The sequence below is a fragment of the Pimephales promelas genome, chromosome 2, assembly GCF_988280905.1.
Source record: "Pimephales promelas chromosome 2, fPimPro1.hap1.1, whole genome shotgun sequence".
NCBI classification, from domain to species: Eukaryota; Metazoa; Chordata; class Actinopteri; order Cypriniformes; family Leuciscidae; genus Pimephales; species Pimephales promelas.
This window is the reverse complement of record NC_142770.1, coordinates 2566689-2580203: the sequence shown is the minus strand read 5'-3', so window position 1 is coordinate 2580203 and position 13515 is coordinate 2566689. Positions and strand designations below refer to the sequence as shown.

The 13515-nt window shown below is 37.8% G+C and overlaps 2 protein-coding genes across 5 annotated transcripts in view; one reads left to right on the top strand and one right to left on the bottom strand.

Moving 5' to 3' along the window:
• Window positions 1-192: 192 nt before the first annotated feature.
• Window positions 193-8451, top strand: c2h19orf44 (chromosome 2 C19orf44 homolog). Of its 2 annotated transcripts, none has more exons than XM_089120790.1 (8): window positions 193-517; window positions 997-1560; window positions 2537-2750; window positions 2838-2914; window positions 3029-3416; window positions 5554-5643; window positions 5781-5947; window positions 8271-8451. In XM_089120790.1, exons 1-8 carry the CDS (start codon window positions 410-412, stop codon window positions 8358-8360), a joined length of 1698 nt encoding a protein of 565 aa, XP_088976916.1. In that variant the 5' UTR covers window positions 193-409; the 3' UTR covers window positions 8361-8451. The 2 variants fall into 2 exon arrangements, with proteins under 2 accessions (XP_088976916.1, XP_039538299.2); XM_039682365.2 differs by having other exon boundaries at window positions 194-517; window positions 2528-2750.
• A 41-nt stretch (window positions 8452-8492) lies between these two features.
• cherp (calcium homeostasis endoplasmic reticulum protein) overlaps window positions 8493-13515 on the bottom strand; it is a 17683-nt gene continuing 12660 nt past the window's right edge. For all 3 annotated transcript variants that reach the window (XM_039682361.2, XM_039682360.2, XM_039682362.2), the window contains 8 exons: window positions 13453-13515; window positions 12856-12989; window positions 12686-12772; window positions 11627-11776; window positions 11419-11535; window positions 10525-10619; window positions 10262-10447; window positions 8493-8737 (listed from right to left, as the gene is read on the bottom strand). The exon at window positions 13453-13515 is cut by the window's right edge and continues 179 nt beyond it. In XM_039682361.2, coding sequence (XP_039538295.2) covers window positions 8700-8737; window positions 10262-10447; window positions 10525-10619; window positions 11419-11535; window positions 11627-11776; window positions 12686-12772; window positions 12856-12989; window positions 13453-13515 — 870 coding nt within the window. In that variant the 3' untranslated portion in view covers window positions 8493-8699. The remainder of the gene's footprint in view (window positions 8738-10261; window positions 10448-10524; window positions 10620-11418; window positions 11536-11626; window positions 11777-12685; window positions 12773-12855; window positions 12990-13452) is intronic.

Here is a 13515-nt window from a genome sequence, read left to right as displayed (position 1 = left end):
AATCAAAATACAATAACAGAACGAACAATTTCCCTTCTCTAACAAAAGGAGTGGGTTTCCTCGTACCTCATTTGGCATTACATAAGGTTAGCAGAAGGTTCGTTAGAAAAAAAAAGCATTTACATCGAGGAAAAATCATTTTTCTAGTGTTTATAAAAACAGGAAATGGAACCAAAGAATTATCAGACGTTTCCGGTGACGTCAGAACGCTCGCGACGTTGTCATGGTGAACGAGTTCGAGCGTCGCGTTCTCATCGAGGACACTACACTAACGTTACCTTTCGGCGTACTGCATACTTCAGAGCGATTAATAATGGCTTTACGAGAGCTCCGTTTGCTTGGTTTTGAGGCAGACGAGCATTTCTGGTAGCATTTTAGGTGATGATGTTTACTAACTAACTCAGTCAAAATGGGGAGTCGCGGAGGACTGCGGAGTTCAGCTCTGGATCGGGCTAAAGCGCTTCTCTCTGGGCAGAGAATCTCAAACACTGCGAGATCAGCGGACAAACGAGATGTGGTTAGTGTTTATTACACACAGCTGCTCTAGAGAAATTAAACTCACTTTAATTTATGTTTTGTTTTCCACCCGAATAATTACGTAAATCTAAAGGAAAAAATGAAATCTTGGTAGAATCAAGATACATCTTTCCTTTTCAGCTGACGTCACCGAGGCCGTGCAGTATTATAACGTTAACCAATATAATAAGTCTTTTTTTTTTTACCATAAATGTTGTAGGTAATGAAGCTCTTCTTAGGTTTCGCTAATAGTATAGTGATATATTGAAGTTTAATATTGTCGTAATAAAGGTTAGGGCAATAATGGCGCATAACAATGATTATCATTGGGATAAGTGAAGATGCTTTGAAGGGTGGAATTGAACCTAGACATAAATTGGATATGTCTAAAATACAATGTTTTTGACTGCATTTTTGACATTGTCTCTGGTGTGTTAATGTCACAATATGTCTCAGCATGAAATGTTCTTGTTTATTCAGGAAAACTCGACAAAATTGAAGTCACTGACCAGACCTGACCTCAGTGACATCCCAGCATCGCCGAGGGAAAACCAGGACCCTGCGAAGAGTTTCATTATAGGTGGCGGGAGTCGATTTCTGAAGAAGACCTCTAAAAATGCCACAGAAGACAGACAGTCATCAGCTCCTAGTGGAACTCCTGCAGAAATGGACGACTTGAAGTCCATACCTCAACGTGGTTCACAAAGCACAGCTTTGAGTAGACTAGCGCTCATCGAGAGCCGCATCAGACACCAGAAAAGTGAGCACACACACCTCTCAGAAGCACAGGAGACACTTTTATCTGTCCAGTCCAGCAGCGACCTGAGCACGACAGGGACTCGCTTTCTGAAGAAGACACTGTCCGCACCTCAAGAGGAAAAGGCTCCTGAGAGAACGTCTGGTCTAAATGAATATAAAGGAAGGAGAGTGAGTTTAGACAGCGACGAACAGGACATGCGAAGACTTCTAGGAGACTCTTTTAGCCTATCAGAGAGTTCCTTGCAAAATGCAGTGAGGAAGACGAGTCCTCAACCAGTTAAAAAGGTATTGACTCAGTTAAAGGGTCAGGGGCCTCATTTATGAGCGATGCGTACCCACTAAACAGACCTAGGGTAACAGTAACAGTTGAAATAAATAAAAGAATGAACAAATTATTTATTTAATTATTCTTTATTAAAAAAAATAAGTATTTATTTAAGTAATTAATAGAATAAAAAAAATAATAAATAGTAATAGAATTAAGAATAAATAAATAATTAATTCTTTATTTAAAAATTATTAATTATTTATTTATTTAAAGAATTATTTATTTAAACAATAACAGAATGATTTAAACTATGTTTTACATCTTGTATATACACATTTAATCGATTAAATTACATGAAATCATTACTGAGAAGTTACAAAAAAATGAATAATCTAATATTTTGAACATTTTCCTGTGGCATGCTGTGTTTTAACTACAGCGAGGATTGCTTAGATTGTGATAATATAAAATATAATAGATAATAACAAAATATTTTTGTGGAAATAGTGATCAATAATGCACAATAAGGCCTATCTGTTTCCATTAAAAATGTAAAGCAATTAAAAATACTATTTGGCCAGTGTAAAAGATTGAGAAAAACTTTCTCCAAAATGTATTTTATACTATTTGCTTTATTTATTCAAAAACAAGGCAAGGATGGGCTACTAAATGATTAGTAGAGTTACATCCGTATCTCATATTTTCATAATGTCTTGTAGCGTTAAACATGGATGAATATGCAAATGATAAACAGATGAGAAATTAGGCGTTGTAATCTCATTCATGGTTATTTCGGGGAGCACAGGTTTTGGCTTTATAAGTCTGAATATTTTTTGGGTACGCCATTTTTTAGCTTTCGGGCACGCACTCTTTTACTAAGGATCGTACGCAGTTTTATAAACGAGACCCAGTTGACCAGAAATTTTACTCACCCTCATGTCCTTCCAAACACGTATAACTATCTTTCTGCTTTCCTTTCTCCAGTTACACAAGAAGAGCAGTGAATCTTCGCCAACCCCTGAAAGACACAAATTTGTCCAGCATAAAAGTCCCTCTACTTCCCCCAGCCGGCCTGAGTCTCGCCTGATCCGGTTCACTGAACGGTCTGTGTTCTCTGAATCTGATCACAGTGAGATCCGCTCTTTGGATGATCTCTTTCCTGTGGACTCTGATGACACTCTGAGCGAGAGGAGTACAGTATTGGATGGTAAAACACCCGTCAGATTAAACATCAAGAGATCATCTAAACTATTCTTTAATAGAATTTATTCTCAACAAATTTCTTTTTACCCAGATTTCAAACTCAACGTAATGACATTGGAGGATCTCGCCCCTATACCTTTTGCAGCAGCTGAAATATCGCAAAAAAAGGTTTGTTGAATGTCTAGACATATAAACAACATTAAAAGCTTGATTTCACCACAAGGGGACTTTGTTTCAATTTATGATTTCAAATTGAAAAAAAATTTTTTTTTTAAATCACAGAAAAAAACACCAGCCAGAAAGGAAGACGGGAACAACGACATCTCAAAGCTCGCTTCTCCACCCACACCGGATGAAGCCTCGGCGGCCTACGAAAGTGACTTTGAGAGCGAAATCCCATCAGAGACGCCATCGAGTGCCAACGAGATCTCAGAACGTCTCACAGATGAAGCCAAAGATGCCTCATTGGTCAGCTCGTACAAATCCCAGGTCGACGACAATGATGACGATCGTACTTTATCACAATCATCACCGTCATCCAGTCGCCACTCAGATTCTTCCTCGCGGTCTAGCTCGTCCAATGCGACTGTAACCCCCAGTCCTGGCCGTCACGTAAAAGAGGTTGCGGTACAGACACAGATGGATGGATTTGCCTACACGTGGTCTTCTGGTAGGTTTCAGTTTCTTTGGGGCGTTCCTCAGGGTTATAGTTGAGGCCCACTTTTGTTCTTGTGTTTAGGACACGTATGTGGGCGAATCTCAGAGAGAAACCTCAATAACACGTCCAAGTCGTATTTCCAACTTAAGGCAAGACATCCCAAGGTGAATAGGATTAAACGAAATGGACTAATATATTTCAATATTCATCTCGTTAATTGATTACATTAAAGAGCCCCCATCATGGATTTTTGAAAATGACTGTTCATGTAGTGTGGAATATAGGCAACATCCTGCAAAGATTTATATCTGAAAGTGCACCGTATATAAAGTTATTGTCTTTCAAAAGTGAGAGTCGACTCTGAGTCTATGAAATGAATTGTTTTTGAAACGAGTCATTAGCTGGTTCGTCGTGACGTAGAGCCATATTGGCCGCGCCCAGTTACTGCGCGCGCAGACGGAAGTGTAAACTTGAAATCTACACATTCAAATACTTCATCATAGCATCATGTCGAGAAAACGCTGTGTTCTACAATGCAAAGATAGTTGATAGCCACTTTGTTTTCATTTACCAGGGACGAGCATTGAAGAATCGGTGGTTAGAGTTCATATTTGCAGCGATACCACAACAGTATAGCCCGATTGTGTTCTCATCATTTTAATGACGAATCGTTCAAAAACATAAATGAATTCAAATGTGGATTCGCAAGCGGTTGTTCCTAACTTACTTACCCAGTGTTTATGGATCAGCTTCCTCCTTCGAATCACAACCTGTAAGTATTATTAATAATTGTTGCTTTTATGGGTTTTGAACGGTTTTGTTGCGTCAGGGCGCGAGGCAATAAGTATGTGTGTGCGTGTGTGTGGGTGTAAGTTATGTAAGTTGTTCTAGGTCTCCGATGTCAATTTATTTTAAATATGTGAAATGTTTGTCGCTGTTATTGGAGTTGTCATAAAGAATAGATCGTCTTGTAGTACTGCAGTGCTTTATCAATATGTTTATGCGTTATTCTAACAAACAATAACTGACTGGGTCTGTCATCTGACCAATCACCGCCGATTAGCGTCACGCAAAGGAGTGGTTTGGAAAAATGAGTCGTTGTACGAATCATTTGGGAGTCGGTGAGCAAATCAGTTAAAAATAAATGCATATTATAAGACAAATAAAGTGTTTTTATCCTTGCATGCATTTTAAACTGTTTTTGGGAACTCCTAAAACAAAAATAGGAACATTTCAAATGCTATGATAGGGGCTCTTTAAAGGATAAGTTCACCTCAAAATGAAAATTTGCTGATTTACTCACCCCAATGCCATCCAAGATGTTCAGATGTTCTTCAGTGGAAAAGAAATTAAGTTTTTTGAGGAAAACATTTGAGGATTTTTTTCCACACAATGGACTTCAATGGTAACCAACATGTTGAAGTCCAAATCAATGAAGTTTCACATGACTCTGCACGACCCCAGCTGAGGAATAGGGTCTTATCTAGCAAAACGATTGGTCATTTTCAAAAAAAACAAAACAAAAAAAAAACGAAAAAATGTATATACTTTTATTACCACAATTGATCGTCTTGCCATCACGTTCGAAAGGTCACGCTGGACGTAGGCGGAAGCATCGCGCCATTGTTTTAAACATCCCGGATACACACACGAAATGACCATTTTAGACAATAATAACATACATTCGACATACAATAAAATTTGAACGATACTCCTCCTCCATTCTTGTAAACAATGTAGTGCCTGTAGTGTCTCGCCTTAAAGGTTCACCCCCAAATTAAAATCTGAGAGCTCAATAGACAGCTACGCAACTAATCTTGACACTTTTAAAAGTTCATGAAGAGATCATAAATCTAATCCATATAAATGGAGCGGTTTAGTCAAAAAAATTAGAAGAGACACGATCGTTTTATATGGTGAGCTGATTCAATTCGGGGCATCCCTCAGGGTTATAGCCTTGGACCACTTTTGTTCTTGTTCTGAGAGAAATGTATGCGTTTCAAGAACATGTTTAGGCCATATTGGTGCTCCTGCTCTAAAAATAATACTTTGACTATTTTCATAGCATTTTAAATCACATTTTCATCCCAAATTTCAATTATAAAAGTGTTTTTGTGAGATCCACCTGTTTATGTTGGCCATTTTCCAGGCATGGCTGCCGCTGGTCCATCACTGGGCATGACGTACGTGGACCCGACTCCAATAGCCAGTCACACAGTCAGCGCTGAAGCCATAGAGAGTGAGTATACGATGTGAATATGCCCTTATAAACATGATCCTAAAAAAACAAGTGGTTATGATTAAGAATGAGAACATTTCAGGTACTGAGTGAGTATACCTTATTCTTGTACAGCTCATTATCTCCCATGCTAACAGGTTTGACTGGATATAATCCTGCCATTATTGCACTCAACGACATGTTGCGACAGCAGCTGGCCCTCACAAGATCGTTCATCGACTCCACCAGACGCCATTACAAATCAGTGCACGAGTCCCTGGGGCCGGCTGACTACAAATACACCACACTACAAGACACTAAAGAGGTAAGAGCGCATTTTACTGCAGTGACAAATCCTCAATTTCATTTGACAAGGAATGAAAATAAGACTGTGATGGATTAGCCTGTAAAACACAGATAGTATACATCTTTATTAAAAGTTCATCAAATTAAATATGCCTGACACTACCTTGGCAATCACTTAAGCCAGGTGAACACTGTTAGAAGACATTTAGGACTATAATTTGGCCGATATATCGGTTATCGGCTTTCAAAAAAATTGTAAAAAATAATTATCGGTATCGTCCAAAATTTTATGATTTTATAATATATATACATATGTATAAAAAAGGGATGCACCGACATGAAAATTTTGGCCGATACCGATAATTTTTTTATATTTGAAAGCCGATAACCAGTATCGGCCAAAATTTTCATATCGGTATATATATATATACACTCACCGGCCACTTTATTAGGTACACCTGTCCAACTGCTCGTTAACACTTAATTTCTAAGCAGCCAATCACATGGCGGCAACTCAGTGCATTTAGGCATGTAGACATGGTCAAGACAATCTCCTGCAGTTCAAACCGAGCATCAGTATGGGGAAGAAAGGTGATTTGAGTGACTTTGAACGTGGCATGATTGTTGGTGCCAGAAGGGCTGGTCTGAGTATTTCAGAAACTGCTAATCTACTGGGATTTTCACGCACAACCATCTCTAGGGTTTACAGAGAATGGTCCGAAAAAGAAAAAACATCCAGTGAGCGGCAGTTCTGTGGGCGGAAATGCCTTGTTGATGCCAGAGGTCAGAGGAGAATGGCCAGACTGGTTCGAGCTGATAGAAGGGCAACAGTGACTCAAATAACCACCCGTTACAACCAAGGTGGGCAGAAGAGCATCTCTGAACGCACAGTACGTCGAACTTTGAGGCAGATGGGCTACAGCAGCAGAAGACCACACCGGGTGCCACTCGTTTCAGCTAAGAACAGGAAACTGAGGCTACAATTTGCACAAGCTCATCGAAATTGGACAATAGAAGATTGGAAAAACGTTGCCTGGTCTGATGAGTCTCGATTTCTGCTGCGACATTCGGATGGTAGGGTCAGAATTTGGCGTCTACAACATGAAAGCATGGATCCATCCTGCCTTGTATCAACGGTTCAGGCTGGTGGTGGTGGTGTCATGGTGTGGGGAATATTTTCTTGCCACTCTTTGGGCCCCTTGGTACCAATTGAGCATCGTTGCAACGCCACAGCCTACCTGAGTATTGTTGCTGACCATGTCCATCCCTTTATGACCACAATGTACCCAACTTCTGATGGCTACTTTCAGCAGGATAATGCGCCATGTCATAAAGCTGGAATCATCTCAGACTGGTTTCTTGAACATGACAATGAGTTCGCTGTACTCAAATGGCCTCCACAGTCACCAGATCTCAATCCAATAGAGCATCTTTGGGATGTGGTGGAACGGGAGATTCGCATCATGGATGTGCAGCCGACAAATCTGCGGCAACTGTGTGATGCCATCATGTCAATATGGACCAAACTCCCTGAGGAATGCTTCCAGCACCTTGTTGAATCTATGCCACGAAGAATTGAGGCAGTTCTGAAGGCAAAAGGGGGTCCAACCCGTTACTAGCATGGGGTACCTAATAAAGTGGCCGGTGAGTGTATATATACACATACATACACACACACACAAAGGGATGCACCGACATGAAAATTTTGGTAAAAAATTGTGACGCACAAATTAAATTTTTTTTATTTGAAAGCCGATAACCGTTATCGGTCAAAATTTTCATATCGGTATATTTTGGTCGATACCGATAATTTTTTTATATTTGAAAGCCGATAACCGGTATCATATCGGTATATATATATATATATATATATATATATATATATACACACACACAAAGGGATGCACCGACATGAAAATTTTGGTCAAAAATTGTGACGTACACATTAAATTTTTTTTATTTGAAGGTCGATAACCGATATATTGGCCGATAAATCAATTGTCATATAATTTTTTAGAAAAAAAATAAAAAAAATAAATAAATTCACCCAAGAAATGTCCCAAACACACAATAATAATCTTCTCATAATTTTATGTAGCCTATATGACAGACTTGCGCTGCACATTTATATTTCAAGAAGTTTAAAACCATCATGTTGAACAGTGCGCATCTGAAGCGTCTCAGCTGAACGAAATAAAACATTATTTATCGGCTTTAATGCATCAGCCACATTTTCTTATCAGGCCGATAACATTAAAAATTTACATATTGGCTGATATATCGTATGTTTTCAATTGTAATATCTTCCATGTTTGCTAACAGGAATTTTATTTTCCCTGTAGTTCATCCGCGCTCACAGGCCGCCCAAACTAAGTATGGAAGAGGCTCTAGACGAAGTTCTACGGGAAATGCAGGACTATCATTGCATGTAAATAAACAGATCAAAGTTCGTCCATATATATCATAAACAGCCAAATCTTTTCAATTATTGTTAATGTGCCTAAATAAAGCAGCTTTCTTTTACTTCCTGTTTATCGTGTTTCACATTCATCAAGACACTTAAAAACCTTTTTTAAAATGTCTTTATTTTGCTTGCACAAGATTACTCAAACGAAAGGGTTGCGATGATGCTGACATTTCCATTAGTAACAATATGAAGGTTTGATACATTTTACTACAAAAAATAAAGTGAGGGAGAGATAAAACATCCAAACAAATGTGTAAAACAGTTTTGACATCTACAGTAGAAAAACAGACCCGTGTGCCGGCGATCACTCTGTGCTGGAGGGCTCCGGTGGGTCTCTGCTTACTGAGAACAAAAAAGACAAACATTCATACTTGGTCAAGTGTGCACCGTAATATTTAGAGTTAATGATTTGATCAAGTCTGGATTTTACATTTTTTTGACTAGAACAGGTTTTCCTGCTTGAATGTTGATTATTTTCCTCATATTCTCCATTGTTGCGGCTCCTCTTTTCGCAGTCTGTCAGTAACGCTCTGTTTACTTCCTGTCTCTATGAAGCCCCTCATTTTGAAAAGCTCACTGTGCTCTGATTGGTCGAGTGTGTTTGGGAAATGTCCCGCCCCTTACCATAACACACTACTAACTAACTCAACCAGGTCCCGCCCCTTTATTCTGCGTATGAATTATTTAACCTGTTAACTGTCACCCCCCCCCCCCCTTTTTGAATAGACATGAAAATGCACATTTCGAACTTAAAGGGTTGTAATTCAAGAATGCTTTGGAATATAGACATATGATTGGTCTTGTTTTAAAGAAGACATTTGGCAGATTTTTGTAGAAGTGAAATAAATTAAGAAAGTGAAACAGAAAAAAAGTTATAGAAGTTTGAGTTTATGGAAATGTACAATGTAAAAATATTAATTATTCATATTTTACATAAAATATATATTTTCAAAACCTGGGCTACTCTAAAATGGCAGAAAGATCAAAGCCAAAAATCTGAACAAGTTGTGTTTCAAATTTTAGGTTGATATCTCAAAAAATGAGCTTTCAGTAAGATTTTGTTTGAGCGCAGTACCAAACTTTTTCACTAGGGCACAATCAGACTCCATTACTGCCCATATAAGGGCGCCTGCATTTCCATTCCTGTTTTGAGTGATATGAACCATTATTTTCACAATTTTCATACAATTTCTGAAGTAGAGATCCTATTCAGAAGTAGCATGGGAAGTTTGGCAGATTTTGAAATGAATTGAACCTCTAAGAAACACATACAAAGAACACGCATGTAAGTCATAGCTAGCTGCCACGTCACAAATGGTGAATTTATTATTTTTTTCTTGATATTTCAAACTTTTCAGACCTTTTTTTTCCAAAATAATTGAATGGATTCTATCTTTTGAACTTTTGGCATGAAAACAAACTGAGGTTTCTACCATTTTTTCATGATTTTTCATGTTTACTGCTATTTTAAAATAAAGGTCTGAACACGCCTTATGAGTATGAAAATATTCTTGTTTTATATTGATAAATTATGGCTCCTCTGTAATATATTTTGAAAATCAGTCACCAAATATGGAAACTAGAGATTGTAAGCTTTCAAATGATATATAGTTTGTCAATATTATTTAAGGTATTTACTAAGATATTATTGTTTTAAAAATATAGTGGCGAACGTCCCACCTGTGGGACGGTGACAGTAAAGTGGTTAAATGAGGAATATTGTGACGTGTTTGAAACTCAAAACTACAATGGAGGCGTTTCAAGGGTTCAGAAACACTGACACGGATATAGAGAACTCCAACAGCAACATTACACTCTGAAGAAAGATGAACATCACCTCTATCTTGCCCTTAAAAACACAAATACCTTTTTCTCTCGCTTTCATCCTTGCGACAAAATTGTAGCTTTTGTTTCTCCTGTAGTTCACGTACGGGTCGTCCAGCGCGACTCCCACTCCTTTGTACTGGTCCCACTTGTCCCGAATGTCTCCTCCTTTAATGGGATCTTGAATGCCCTGTTCTTTAACGCCAAGACCTCCTGATCCGCTCCAGCCTGCAGGACGAACGGGACAACGTTCAGCGCCAATCAGCGCAGGCATCGCTTCATACGCAGCCTTCTGGATCACTTACCCATCTTCATGAGCATCTGATGGCCCTTGTTCTCTTCGCCCAGCCTGAGGTCGATGGGGATGGCGGCGGGAGCTGAACCCAAGCCAGATGTGGAGCTGCGGAGAGACAGGCGTTCGTGACAACGGCACGCTAAATCGATGTTTAAACAGGATTCATTTCAGGAAAGTAGTGAAATTTGTGTCTAAGTCCCTATCGGCGGCCATCTTTGAAACGCAAGTGCAGCTCGTTAATCTCTTTGAATGGGGAAACGTCAAATTCTCTAAAACTGTTCGATTAAATTTCATATTTGAAATCACCAATGAAAATCTGTCTAAACGCTCGAATTATGAAACAAAATTACTCAAGCTAATCGTCTGACCGTTTCCATAGCAACGGCAGCTGACTTTACCGATCGCTGATTGGCTCTTATTTAGAAGGCGGGACTTAATCCGCTATAACTTTTCCCCATTCAAAACAATACGAGTGACGTGTCTTGTGTAATTATATAGTCTTTGTTAGTATTAATTTATCCATTTATTTTAATTTAAATACATTTTATTTTTTTTAAATATATGGAATGATAGCGATAATCATTAAATCACCACCAATTATAATTTTTTCACCATTCAGCACAATAAGAAATATTAGACTTTTGATGTTCAAAGAAACTGCATTATGATGAACAATCATATATTTTACAATCTGGATGGGATTAGATTTTTCTTAATATTTTATGTCAAAGATTTAAATTTGCGATTTTGAATTAGGTAAAAACATAAAACGTAATTACAGACAATATGAATGACATTAAATCCTCACAGTAATAATTATACCGAATTAACTGCGGAACAAGTTAATACATGTCAAGTTCAATAACAGACTCTAGATTTGGGTAAGAAAAGCAGATCCACTTACGGCGGCGTCGGACTGCGGGATTTCTCGGGCTGGCGGCGCTTGTCAGGAGATCGTGACTTGGAGCGAGATCTGGATCGGGAGCGACTTCGGGACCTGGATCTGGAGCGACTCCTGCTCCTACAGGAGAACGTTGGAAAAACAGTGTCAACAACTTTCTGTAACTGTAAAAAAAATAGGTTTATTTGTAAAAGCAGATTTTTCACAATACCCGGAGCGAGATCTGGAGTAGGAGCGAGAACGGGAGCGGGATCGGGAGCGGGATCTGGAGCGAGAGGATTTGGAAGACCTGGAGCTGGAGCGCGAGGTGGATCGCCCTCGGCTGTGGGACCGACTGCGGGACGAGGGACTCCCTCGGGTGCTGCCACAAAAAAGAAGGAAACCAGTGAGGAAACAATGGGATTCGCTTCTGTTTAGGTCATATCTGAACTACAGCGTTAATATTTTGATGCGTTTTTATTTTTTTATATTTTTAGTTTTTATTTCAATTTAGTATTAGTTTTACTAATATTCTTGTTTTGTCTTTTTTTTTTCAGGTTTTATTATATATTTTTAATTAGGTTATTTTTATATCAGTTTTAGTAATTTTAGTACACTATTATAGCATACATATTTTGACTTCAGTTTTATTTATCTATTTTTGTGTAAAAATATTAGTTTACTAATATTTATTAGTAGTGTTTTTTTTACATTTTTATAAGGATTTTCAATATTTATGTTTTATGTATTTCAGTTTTAGTAATTATTGTATACTATTATAGTATTTATTAACATTTTGAATCAGGTTTATATATATATGTGTGTGTGTGTGTGTGTGCATTATAATAATTTTTTTCAGCATTTTAATTTTACAAATTTTGTTTTGACCTATAATTAAGAATATATATATATATATATATATATTTAGATTGTATTCATGTTTATTTCAGGTTTAGCATTTATTCACATTTTGAAGTATTTTTTACTTTTAAATTTTTTTACACATTTTTTATTTTATACAATTTTTTTTAGTATACTATTACAGTGATATTATAAGTACATTTCTATTTTTATATTTCCAGCACTCATTTTAATTTTAGTGACATGTTTTTTTTATACATTTCGCTTTAATTTATATATTTTAGTCTTATTTTATTTAAGTTCTAATTTTAATCAAAATTTTCTTTAGTTAAAGTTTTTCCATCAAATATTCAACACATTTTTTGAACAGTTTTGTTTTTGTCACTGATATATACACATAATACATTAAAACAGTTCATTAATTTCCCACCTGTTGCGTTTGTCTTGATCCTTTTTCCGCCTTGCTCTCATTTTGGCCCGGAAGAACTCGTACAGACCATTCTGTTCCCAACCCTCACTGGAAAAATGATCGTTTTCATGTCAATTTAATAGAAGTAACAAATGAAAACAACCAAAACACAGCGTGTGTGTGTGCGTCACCTGTTCCTGGGCCTGTCGTGTGACGGCGGGCTGTAAAACGCCTCCACTGCGGCCAGCAGACGGTCACTAGGGGGCATCGGGGGCGGCAGACGGATGTCTTTGGGGTCCAGAGGCTTATAATCGTGATCTTCAAGCTATTATTAAAGAGAAATAAACTCAATGAGGACAAGGACAGAACTATTCAAAGTTGGTCAATAAAAAACTAAAATCTTGACTTTCTAATTATGTGTACTTATTTTATTTTGGTCTGGTGAATTTCACGGCATTAGTTTTGTAAATAGTTAATTGAATCTGTGATATAGGCCTATGTTTCTTCTGACACAACATTCAGTCCCTCCAGAAAAACGTGATTTAGTGCATAATCAGCCAAAGAATTTATGCGGGGGCATCTTTTCAAATACGCCGCAGTTTCGCCACATAAACTAAATTTCCATGAATCATTCCGCAATTTCATCGCATTTTTAAAGAAAACGGGAAACATAATCAAGGATTTTTGCCCGCAACAATCACAAAAAAAAAAAAAAATTTGGAAGGACTGAACAATAAAATGTTGTTCAAAAAATTAAGTTTTTCATCGTGGGTTAAATGTGAACTAACCTTAACAAGCGGCGCCATGAGTCCCGCCGGCAGGTCGAAGTAGGGCACGTTGGGGACCAGACT

Bases quoted from the DNA above. Each gene is read 5' to 3' on its own strand.
- c2h19orf44 (XM_039682365.2), top strand. From the start codon at position 410: ATGGGGAGTCGCGGAGGACTGCGGAGTTCAGCTCTGGATCGGGCTAAA. The intron at 2,915-3,028 runs GTTTGTTGAATG...TTTAAATCACAG, and splicing joins CTGAAATATCGCAAAAAAAG to AAAAAAACACCAGCCAGAAA. The intron at 5,948-8,270 runs GTAAGAGCGCAT...TTTTCCCTGTAG, and splicing joins CACTACAAGACACTAAAGAG to TTCATCCGCGCTCACAGGCC.